The sequence below is a fragment of the Gouania willdenowi genome, chromosome 20, assembly GCF_900634775.1.
Source record: "Gouania willdenowi chromosome 20, fGouWil2.1, whole genome shotgun sequence".
NCBI lineage: Eukaryota > Metazoa > Chordata > Actinopteri > Blenniiformes > Gobiesocidae > Gouania > Gouania willdenowi.
The window spans coordinates 14,119,584-14,130,956 of NC_041063.1; the positions used below are offsets into that span (position 1 = coordinate 14,119,584).

Consider the following 11,373-nt stretch of genomic DNA (forward strand, 5'->3'; position numbering starts at 1 on the left):
GATTCTATACACAAGTTCAACAATATACAAAAAAGCTATTCAACAATAGAAAAAGGTACTTATTAGATTATGCGTTGAAGTTTTGTTTTTTGTTTTTGTTCTTCAGACAAGGTTTTTCAGGAAATTTTATCTCCTGACATGTTTCGACTGTCAACTGCCAGTCTTCCTCAGAGGTGATATGCCTTGATGTGTCCCTACGAGTTCACTCATAAGCAGATAAAATCTGAATGAACAAAACCTTAATATATATTTACAAAAACAAGACAAAATCAACTTACTGGAATTATTACCTATTAAATTGTTAGCAGGAGAAAACTTTCATCAAAACATTGTGCTTTGACGAAATTATTACTCAACTATCAAAGCCCATTGATAGTTAAATAGCGCAATTAAATCCTTTTCAAAATAAAAGCACTGGAGCTTTTCCTTATTTTCTAAGGCAAATTCCCGCAAAACACTGAATTCAAATAATGTTTCTGACACACTTGTTTTCTAAACCCCTGGTTGTGACCTATAGATACTTCTGGCTGGAAAACTGACCCAGTCACAGGAGTTGAGTACCAGAGCAACCCACGGGCAGCATTGACCTGGTATCAGGCCAGGACCAGCTGCCTGCAGCAGGAGGCCGAGCTCCTCAGCATCGTTGAGCTGCATGAGCAGTCATACATCTCAGGTATGAAGATAATCTGATAATCCCTCCGTGATATATGCTGACACTAAAGTTTTTTTTTCGTTGTTTACAATCAGGGTTAACAAATCACCTGAGCGTGCCTCTGTGGATCGGGCTTAACAGTCTGGCTTATGAAAGTGGATGGCAATGGAGCAACGGAAACCCATTCAGATACCTAAACTGGGCCCCAGGTAAAAGAAGTGATGTTTTTACAAACGATTGAAGTTTCCAAAGTAAAAGCACATCTGTGTGTTTCCATCAGGTCATCCCTCGTCAGAACCTGGACTCTCCTGTGCAACCCAGAATCCTGCCAAAGCCTCCAAATGGGAGACTCACGCCTGCACCACAAAGCTTGGCTATATCTGTCGCAAAGGAAACTCCACTAGCAATCTTCCAGCACCCAGTAAATGATCGTCTCAGTCAGTCAGAATGTTTAGTGCAGATATCAGAACCAATGCAAGCTCTTTTGATCTGAATCCGCAGTCAAAGGACCCTTTTTCTGCCCAAATCACTGGGTTCCTTATGCTGGACATTGCTACTACCTGGAGAGGAGTAAAAAGATGTGGAGGGAAGCTTTGGCAGCATGCAGGAAGGAGGGAGCAGATTTGGCCAGTATTCTCAATATAGAGGAGCAGAGCTTCATTCTTTCACAAACTGGATATTGTAAGTATAAAATAACCAGAGGTGGCAAAAGTACTAGTCTTCAGTACTCAAGTAAAAGTTTAGATACTTTAATAAAAATGATGAAGGTAAAAGTAAAAGCAATGAACTTGCTCCCTTACTTGAGTAAAAGTAAAAAAGTAGATGCTACTAAATGTAATTAAGTAAAAAAGTAAAACAAACGCCCCTTCAATAATAAGACAGGGTTTTTAAACCAGCAAATTCAGTATAATTTATTTCTTTAAGAACTTGTAGAATACTGGTACACAGAGCCGGCCCTACCACTAGGTGGATTAAGCGGCTGCTTAGCCCCTTGACAATGACAATCATTCAGACAGTAGAGGAGCATTTAGTAAACTATGGCCATCATGTTCATAAAGGGAAAATGTAATTAATTTGGTTTATAATAGAATACGGTATCTGCTTTTGTGTTCCTTACTGTCCATAAATGACAGTGTGGGGCCTCCAAAAGGTATCTTACCTAGGGCCCCAAGATGTCTAGGTCCAGCCCAATTGGTTAAACACCTAGAGAATTTAGCCCTCATTATAGATGCAATCTTTAAATAAAAAGTTTCAAGGGGAAAAAAAAATACAATTGCTCAGTTAAACCCAGAGTTTAACTTGTATAAGAACTTGAAAATGTTAACTATCAAACTAAGGGACCTGCCTAACAGAAAAAAGCTCAAACAACCAACATTTTTCATTTAGCCTCAAGAGAATCATGCTTTCCGTGTTTCTGGAATGGAGACGTGCCCTTTGTGGTCAGATTTAGGGTTAGGGTTAGGCTATAACCCAATATTGCAACAATTTTTTAGGGTTAAGGTTAGGTTAGGTTTAGTCTTAGTCATGTGACCTAAACTGGCCAATGACTGACCAATCACGAGACCTAAACTGGCCAATGACTGACCAATCACGAGACCTAAGCTGGCCAATGAGGGGTGCTGCGTATGGATAGAATGTCGGTATATTGATGCTGCAACCATACGGTTAGCCACTGCCAATAACAAAATACTCAAGTAAAGTACAGATACCAGAAACAAATACGTGAGTACAGTGATGAAGTATTTGTACTTTGTTACTTGTCACCTCTAAAATTAACCAATTGAGTGTTCATTGCATGCACTAATTTTTGCCCTGAGTAAGCTAGGACGGACTCCATGTACAGATCCCCATGTACAGTCTGATATGTAAAGTTTAATTTCACAATTAAACGAAAGGCACAAACTCGATACCCTTTCATGGCCAAGCAAAGTGTGTACGAAAGGGTTTAAAGTGATTTATGTCACATTAGAAATATCACTTTCTGCGTTGAAATTATTTGCCAAAGCCACTAGAGATTACCATAGAGAACCCTTTGCCAAAAGTGAAATAAACAGATTACAAGTACTCACATTATTGTAATTGAGTTGCTTTTATGGGTGCTTGTACTTTTTTGAATCTATTTTTTAATCAGTAATTTTTCTTGTACTTAAGTATGTTTTTTACACTTTTTTACAATTTCAATCAAATAACTGTACTTCTACTTGAGTAGGATCTATAAGTACTTTTTACACCTCTGCCCTTTGCTTCTGTTAGTTGGACTCACATTTTTACTGTTACCAATGAGACTCAAGAACAACGGTTCTTAACCTTTGTTAGCTGAGGGTCCAAAAGAACATTTAGAAATGGAAAAAGGAAATAAAGACAACTCAAATCTACTCACTCAAAATCCCTCTGTTTTATCATCCACTCTAGCACCATCAGATGTCCTCTGGATTGGTCTGAATGATCAGAAGAATCAGATGCTGTTTGAATGGTCGGATAATTCTCTTGTAACCTTCACCCAGTGGCTCAGTGGTGAGCCTTCTCATGCTTCAGGATTTCAGGAAGACTGTGTTGTCATTCGAGGAAAGGTAACATCCATCGATTAAATATTCCAGAGAGAAATTCAAATGATCAAACTAGGTCCACACTATATATTCACGCTCATTGTTGTGTTTCTTATCCAGGATGGAAAGTGGGCAGATCATATGTGTGAGAAAACTTATGGGTATATATGCAAGAAGATAGGCTCCATTAAACCAGCTGAAGGGTTTCATGAGGAGGTCAACCCAGGATGCAATCTTGTGAGTGATGTGGTAGAAAAGACTTGAAAACAATGTTTTTAGGTTATTCTATGCGTTGTTCTCTTTGTTTTCAAGGGCTCCACAAGGTTTGGATCGTTCTGCTATAATGTTGGATTAGAAACAAAAACTTTTGGTGAAGCGAAGCGAGCATGCTCGGAGACTGGATCTAATCTGGTGGATGTGGCTGATAGGTACATTTCAATTCATCACAAAACAAGAGGTTGGCCAGAGGCCTGATTATTTGATATTTTTGTCATTCTACAGATATGAAAATGCTTTTCTGGTCAGTTTGGTGGGTTTGAGACCTGAGAAGTATTTTTGGACCGGCTTTTCCAACACAGATGATAGAAATACTTTCAAGTGGACAACTAGGAGAAAGGTCACCTTCACTCATTTTAATGTGGGCATGCCAGGTAGGTTCCACTCTACTTTTCTGTCTAATATAAATTATAAATTGTCTCGTGGGATTAGGGAGATGTGCTTTCCAAAACGAGAAATTATATTTTTGGAAAATTAAGAATATGATTTGTTATTTTATTCAATCTACAGTAGATTTCATAATGGCTTTCCCCAAAGCAGCTCTTGTCTATTTTGTGGTTTAGTGGCTTGATTGAAGACTTCATGTCAATTCTTTTAACATGTTTGACAAGGTTTAAATTTAAATAAAAAAGAATGAAGTTGATTCCTGGTTTTAATCTAAATACAATGATCTTTTTGTCCTTTGGCACCATGAAAGACAAAAAACAAGGATGCGTTGCAATGACAACTGGTACTTTTGCTGGATTATGGGATGTTGTGAGCTGCAGCAACAAAGAGAAATATATTTGCAAGAAACTAGCTGAGGGCGTGCAGACGACGACGGTGCCACCCACCACCCCGGTTCTCAACTGTGCATCCGGATGGACTCCAGTCGCAGAAAGGAACGTCTGCTACAAAGTAAAATAAGAGCTGCTCCATAAACCGTGTACTGTTATCACAACGTTAAGCCTGTACTAAAAACTGCATACCTTTGTTTTGTTTGTTTTTTTTTACTGTTTGATTCAAAAGCATTACAAGAACAAAAAGTCCCTCAAGAAGACTTGGCCTGAAGCAAATAATTTCTGCAAGGCCATTGGTGGGAACCTGATAAGTATTCACAGTTCAGAGGATCTAAACAATTTGAAGTATGATAATTTTGAGTTAATAATTTGCACACATGATGACATTGAAACATGTATTACTGTGCCAACCATTCTTGTGTTTTATGAAGGTTGTATAGTAGCAGTCCAGCCTGGATTGGACTCAGCTACCTTGGCGTCAATGAAGGTTTTGTCTGGAGTGATGGCTCACCTGTAAGCATCACTTTATTTCAATTACCAGAAAAAAATGTATGAATAACACATTCCACCCTTTGGGCTCACAATGTGTCCCAATATGTATCTCCAAAAACTGTCCAAGTTTGGCTATGAGCAATGGGGCTGGGGAGAACCAAATAACCACAACGATAACGAACACTGTGCAGAAGTTCAGGATTACTACGGCAAGCATTGGAACGATCGCAACTGTGAATCCTTCAATGACTGGATCTGCCAGATAAACAAAGGTTCAGTCACGCTGCCAGATCCTGAAGATAAGTTTTTCATAAAAGACAATAAAACTCTTAATAAAAACTTTTATCCTCAGGTGCAACACCCAAACCGGAGCCTGTTACAGTTGAACCAGGTGAACAGTTTCAAATTGTACTTTGTGGATTGTGAATTTAGAAATCTACAGTGCCAAAGATCTGTTTAATGAACTTTTAACAATTATTTATAGTGTACAATACCACTGATGATGGGTGGCTCATTTACAATGACACCCAGTACTTCATCAATAATGAAAACCTGGCAATGGAAGACGCCAGAGCTTACTGCAGGAAAAACTTTGGCGAACTTGCAGTAATCAATGGAGAAAGTGAAAGAAAGTTTCTTTGGAAACAGGCAAGAAACACATTTTATGATCAGTGCATGGTGGGCGAATTTTAATTTCAAACCATTCCAAGGTATCTTTCTTCTTGACATTCAAACAGATATCTAGAGGCTCAGAAGGACAGTTTTATATCGGCATGCAAGTAGATTTGGATAAATCCTTCAGGTAAAGCAACCTTAAGACACAATGTCAAATACTATTATGCCAGTGACCTTAACCTTAACTTTGCTGAGTGTGTCGTTATAAAAATGCATTTGTCTTTCTTTATTTATAGCTGGCTTGATGGGACACCAGTAACTTACACTGCATGGGAACACAATGAGCCCAACTTTGCAAACAACGATGAACACTGTGTCACGATGTATAAAAGCATGGGTCAGTGTAACTCAATGGCAAACACATAAACTTTTGTTATTTAGCTAGTTCTATCAACAATGATACATTTTTCTCAGTCATTTATTTGTGATCTATGAATTCTCTATGTAGGTTATTGGAATGATATCAACTGTGGTCTGGAACTAGCATCGATTTGCAAAAGAAGCAGCAGTTCAATCAATACAACAATGATCCCGACCACGGTACCAAAGGGAGGATGTGCACCAGAGTGGCTGTTTTTCCAAGGAATGGTATTGATATTACTAAATGATATGTATTGGACTGTGTTAGCCTATTGGCCAGTGGTTCTCAAACATTTTTGGCTCAAGTACCCGCTTTTTCTCATTTCTGAATCCATGTACAGTACCTTTGTACCCACCCTTTGTCTGACTACAACCTCTTGCTTATAGAATACAATTTAAAAACAGCTATAGCACGTAATGATGGAATGAATGAGCGATAACACACATTTGAAAGAATCTCATTTTGCAAATAAGTGGAAAGAAACAGTGTTTAGTGCAGTGGTTCGCAACCTTTTTTGGATCTTGATGACCCCATTTTGATATCAAAAAATTCTGGTGACCCCAAAGACATTTATTTTCTAGATTTTTTTTTTTTTTTTTTTTTTTTTTTATCATATTTGAGCTCAGATATTTAGTTGTTTAGGATTGATTGTTGTTTTATTTAAAAAATAAAGAAAGAATAATAATTCAAATTATTATTATTTGAATTTTTCAGAAATTTCAGGCAACCCCATTTGAACTCCAGGCAATACCACATGGGGTCCTGACTTCAAATTTGAAAAACCCTGATTTTTGTGGCTCCTGAATAGATTAATTTCTATATTTTTATCATTTCCGGTCATATCACGCCTGGGGTGAGACCAAGACTTACCAAGACTCACTTTATTTGTTCATTTTCCACTCTCTCTCTCTCTCTCTCTCTCAACTACACCCCCAGTAGTGCCATTGCATACCCCTATTTGAGAAACACTGCTATAGGCAACAGAATTCAAGAAAAAATATATTTCTACCAGTAAGAGTCACACGTTCCTGTCACACCTGTATCCATTTAAACTGAAATGAACTGCCCACTTGTTGTTTTATTGCATTTACAAAGCTAATTCATCTTGTTTACACAGTGCTACAAAATCATCGCAGGGCAAGACAACAAGAAATGGCAGGAAGCCAGAAGCTACTGCATAAACCAGGGAGGAAATCTGGTTTCCATCACCAATGAGAAAGTGCAGGGTGGGGCAAAAGTGCAGCGTTGTTGATGATTGTGAAAAACCTGTCTTAACCTCTTTTAATGACTCTTCTTCTATCCTTCTAGCATTTCTGACCACACAGATGTTGCCATATAATCAGGATTTTTGGATTGGCATGAATGATGTCAACTGGGAGAACCACTTTGTATGGACAGACGGCAAACCGGTTTCATACACCAATTGGGCCAAAGGGCAACCAATGACACCCCCCAGTGGTCATTCATTTATGGATGAGGTCATTTGAAATCCAAATATATTAAATATTTCATCGTCATCATCACAAATGAATGAGAGAAATCTAAACTATCCGTTTTAATGTCAAGCCTATCTATCTTTTTCCATATGATAGGCGTTGGACTGTGTTGTCATGATTGGCAGCATCACCAAAACAACAGGCCACTGGAAGGTGGAAGACTGCCTCATGAAACATGGTTTTATCTGTAAAAGAAATCCCGGTGAGCAAAAAGCCTTATTATGTCACCTTCATATGTAATTTCTGAGTGCAATGCATTTCCTTCTACAGCCCAACACTATCGACATATATTGATAATTGTTCAAATGGCTGCTATTTTTTTGGTCCATACCTCATATTGCTCTGCAAACCTAAACATGATGGTTATGTGTAAGATGTATAATGTGACTCCCATCTGATGTCCCACGTTTATTCAGATTCCCAGATTGCAGTCCATCCCACCACTGTGATTCCAAAGGCCTTCTACAAGCTTGGCAATGACTCCTACAAACTGGAGACCCAGAAGATGAAATGGGACGAGGCGAGGAGGCAGTGCCTGGCAGATGATGCAGCGCTGGCCAGTATCTTGAACCCTGTAACCCAAGCGTACCTTAGCCTGCAGATCTCTAAACACAAGGAGCCGGTGTGGATTGGTCTGAACAACAATATGGTAAAGTATCAGCATTGTTGCTTAAAGCCAAGTTACACAAACTATTTATTGATTGAATTGATGCATTGATTTTAAAATAAAAAATAAAATGTATTTTATAGTAATTTTGGATGTATATAAATAAGTACAAAGGAAACAGCATAAAGCAGTGATAATGGTCAATTCACAATTTTTTTAATCAAAGTTTTTGCGAAAAATACTTTTTCACTTTGACAAAAAAAAAATGCAGAGAAAACCGCAAACAAAACTTGTCTTACAAACTAAGTTTAATCAGAACAATAATAATAAAAAAAAAAAAAACAATTCAGAAGCAGGTTTTTGTGAAACTTGTGACATGGTGTGAAAATGTCTTTTCACAATAAATAATCTGACTTCATTTTCATTTTGATAATGATTCATTATTTTTTATCCCCTTTACGTTATATATTTTATCCAACAAAGGTATTAATTTATACGCAAAACATTTCCTGCTTCTGTTTTTGGTTTTTGTTAGCCAGCTCTCAACAACAATGTCTTTGTACAGACTGGTGGTCGCTTTAAATGGGTTGATAACTGGGTTCTATCTTACACCCAATGGGGCAACAATGAGCCCCGAAACAACTATGGCTGTGTTTACATGGATGTGGACAATAAGTGGAAAACTGCACCATGCACAAATGCTTACTACTCTCTTTGCAAAAGGTCATCAGGTCAGAAAAATATTCATTTTTAGTTGACTTAATAGTCCAAAAAACCAAAATAAAACTAATTTCTAACTGTACCTGCCTGTGTTTCAGATGTGGTGCCCACTGAGCCACCGCAGCATCCTGGAAACTGCCCAGACACAGATGAAAACAGCTGGATTCCTTTCAGAGGCCACTGCTATTCCTTTTTCGACTCAGAATCAGTGAGCTGGGCCTTAGCCACAGTCGCATGTTTAAAAAAAGGTATTTAACAAACGTCCAACTGTTACACTTATCAATGTACACATGTAAGCATGTCACGTGTGTGAAAATGCTGCTGTGGGCATGTGGGGCAGGTGCGACTCTGCTGAGCATTCAGGACCCGGTTGAAGGTGACTTCATCCAACAGAACCTGGAGTTTCTGCAGGACGTTGCCAAAAACTTCTGGATTGGCTTGTATAGACCAGATAATGGTAAGCTTAATGATTTATTTGGTATAATGCTACATACAGTATTTGTTAAATCGAATCAAACAAAAGGTTTGGGCTTTGAAGGCAAATGTAGACATTTTGAAACGAGAATATATATATATATATATATATATATATATATAGAGTGAGGATGCAGCTGTTGCATGAGGGAATTCAGATCCATTCCACTAAAGAAATGGGATCAGAGGTGAAAAGTTGCTGCAGTTGAAGGGCCGTATAGTCAAAAACAGTTAAACCTAGAGAAAAGATCAATATTTTATTTGAAAGACAAAAGATAGGTGAATATTGTCAAAGTTGAATGGGCGAAATTGGTTGAAGAATGGCCGAACAGCTGAAGTTCAAAGTTTAAGGGAAAAAAGTTGAAAAGGGGGCTATAATGGAACATTTTTAACACAAAAAAATGGATGAAAAATATTTTTGACAAAATTTACAAATCATAAAAGTGCAAGAAACCCTGTGCCAAATTTTTTACACAATTTCACATCTTAATGATCAAAATTGGTCAAACGCTGAAGGAGGTGAAACATTAAATCTGTGACAAAATAAAATGCTATAATACAAAAATATAGGATAACAATAGCGAGGATGCAGGAGGCATGAATGAACCAAAACTTGAAAAGTCACAAATGTACTTTAAAAACCCAAATTGTTGTCAATAACAATCCCAATAATCATCTTCGTCATAATATTAGCCTATTATATGTCTTATTTATGAATGACATTCATGTGTTTTGAATTCCAGGGGACTGGAGGTGGATTGACAACAGTGTGATGGATTATACCAACTGGAAAACAGGAATGCCAAAAACTGACACTTCTCAATTTTGTGTTAATATAAACTCTGAGAGTGGAAAATGGAGTACAAACAGCTGCAGAAGATATTCTCCCTACATTTGTAAAACTCCAAAGGGTAAGTTTAAGTGTTTGTGATTTATTTATTAGAATAGATCGCTGAAAAAAAGATGTATTTTATTGTATCGTTGCAGTTATTACACCTACAGAAAAGCCTCCAGCTATCGGTAAGTACAGAAAATATAAAAATACATGATGCATCTCTGAGAAGAAAAATAATGTCATGAAAACAACTTGTGTTTGCTTTATCTCTGTAGCCCAAGTTGTCGAAGTGGCTTCAGGAGGTTCTGCTGGCGTCACTGTGGCTATAGTCCTAATTGTGATTGGTTTAGCTGGAATCGGTGCCTTCCTCGTCTTCCGTAAACGGATACCGACGCCTGTTCTTGGAGAAAGCACCTTTGACAACAAGTTGTACTTCAACAATCCTTTCCGAACCGCTGTGGACACCAAAGGTCTGGTGGTGAACATTGAGCAGAATGAACAATAGTAGAAAGAGAGGAGATGCAATCAGCGTTACCGTTACCACATGTAATCTGAAAACATGATGAAGTACTTCAACTGGCTGTAAAATAAACACAAGGACTACAGTGTATGCTCTGAATGGCTTTGCGCTGAGGTAATTACGGAGGATATAATACCACCAGCAATAAGGAGAAAATATAAAAATTGTGATTTTTGAATTGTGTACAGAACTTTTATTTGTTCGTCTTTCCACTTTTCCGCAAAAGGACATTTCAAGGTTTGGCATCAAAAGAAGAAATTAGTTTTGAAAAAAATCAGTCCAACCTATGCTTATTGTAATTAAGAACAGTTCTTTGGCATCTAATGTTGTAAATAAATACTAAATAAATTCTACAAAGATAATTCATTCACTGGTTTTGTCATTTTTATCTTTTTTTTTTTAAGACCAAAATTGTCATTCATCTTTGACGTGTGTCCATCCCATACATAGAGTTTACTTAGTTATTCCTGGAGAGCTACTGTCCTGCACGTTTTAATATTTCTGCATCTAATGAATACATATCATGCAGCTCTGCAGAGGGCCAGACACTTTTAGCAAATATGTGAAAGAGTTGAGGGAAGTCAAAGTTTATTTTTATATGAGGCGAGTTAACTCTAGAGCAGCGATTCTCAACTGGCGGGACGGGACCCAAAAGTGGGCCTGTACAGGGTGGTTCGCGGACAGCTAGTCCAAAATAAATAAATACTTAATGTCTCTCATGTTGGACTTGTCTTTTATTTTGAAAGAAACTTTTCTCTGCACAGGAAAATATACAGGTGTGTGTGTGCGTGCGTGCGTTTTTAAACAGCTATTTTTTTAAAAACAAAATTTGGTTGGTTGAATTCTTATTAAAAAAAATAAATTAAAAAAAAAGCATCACAATTTAATGAATGTGGCGAGATGTGGGGTAGAACCCCTGCTCTAGAGTATACTGTAAATC

General features: G+C 37.6%; 1 protein-coding gene across 2 annotated transcripts in view; it reads left to right on the plus strand.

Moving 5' to 3' along the window:
• mrc1a (mannose receptor, C type 1a) overlaps positions 1 to 10,790 on the plus strand; it is a 24,524-nt gene extending 13,734 nt beyond the window's left edge. For both annotated transcript variants that reach the window (XM_028434075.1, XM_028434076.1), the window contains 27 exons: positions 518 to 673; positions 748 to 861; positions 933 to 1,073; positions 1,154 to 1,333; positions 3,065 to 3,222; positions 3,319 to 3,435; positions 3,511 to 3,626; positions 3,700 to 3,848; positions 4,172 to 4,371; positions 4,483 to 4,598; positions 4,685 to 4,766; positions 4,873 to 5,017; positions 5,098 to 5,136; positions 5,230 to 5,393; positions 5,483 to 5,547; positions 5,657 to 5,757; positions 5,869 to 6,008; positions 6,899 to 7,007; positions 7,090 to 7,259; positions 7,374 to 7,479; positions 7,694 to 7,926; positions 8,450 to 8,615; positions 8,703 to 8,852; positions 8,945 to 9,061; positions 9,822 to 9,989; positions 10,066 to 10,098; positions 10,189 to 10,790. In XM_028434075.1, the coding sequence (XP_028289876.1) occupies positions 518 to 673; positions 748 to 861; positions 933 to 1,073; positions 1,154 to 1,333; positions 3,065 to 3,222; positions 3,319 to 3,435; positions 3,511 to 3,626; positions 3,700 to 3,848; positions 4,172 to 4,371; positions 4,483 to 4,598; positions 4,685 to 4,766; positions 4,873 to 5,017; positions 5,098 to 5,136; positions 5,230 to 5,393; positions 5,483 to 5,547; positions 5,657 to 5,757; positions 5,869 to 6,008; positions 6,899 to 7,007; positions 7,090 to 7,259; positions 7,374 to 7,479; positions 7,694 to 7,926; positions 8,450 to 8,615; positions 8,703 to 8,852; positions 8,945 to 9,061; positions 9,822 to 9,989; positions 10,066 to 10,098; positions 10,189 to 10,418 (3,665 nt within the window). In that variant the 3' untranslated portion in view covers positions 10,419 to 10,790. The remainder of the gene's footprint in view (positions 1 to 517; positions 674 to 747; positions 862 to 932; positions 1,074 to 1,153; positions 1,334 to 3,064; positions 3,223 to 3,318; positions 3,436 to 3,510; positions 3,627 to 3,699; positions 3,849 to 4,171; positions 4,372 to 4,482; positions 4,599 to 4,684; positions 4,767 to 4,872; positions 5,018 to 5,097; positions 5,137 to 5,229; positions 5,394 to 5,482; positions 5,548 to 5,656; positions 5,758 to 5,868; positions 6,009 to 6,898; positions 7,008 to 7,089; positions 7,260 to 7,373; positions 7,480 to 7,693; positions 7,927 to 8,449; positions 8,616 to 8,702; positions 8,853 to 8,944; positions 9,062 to 9,821; positions 9,990 to 10,065; positions 10,099 to 10,188) is intronic.
• Positions 10,791 to 11,373: the final 583 nt, after the last annotated feature.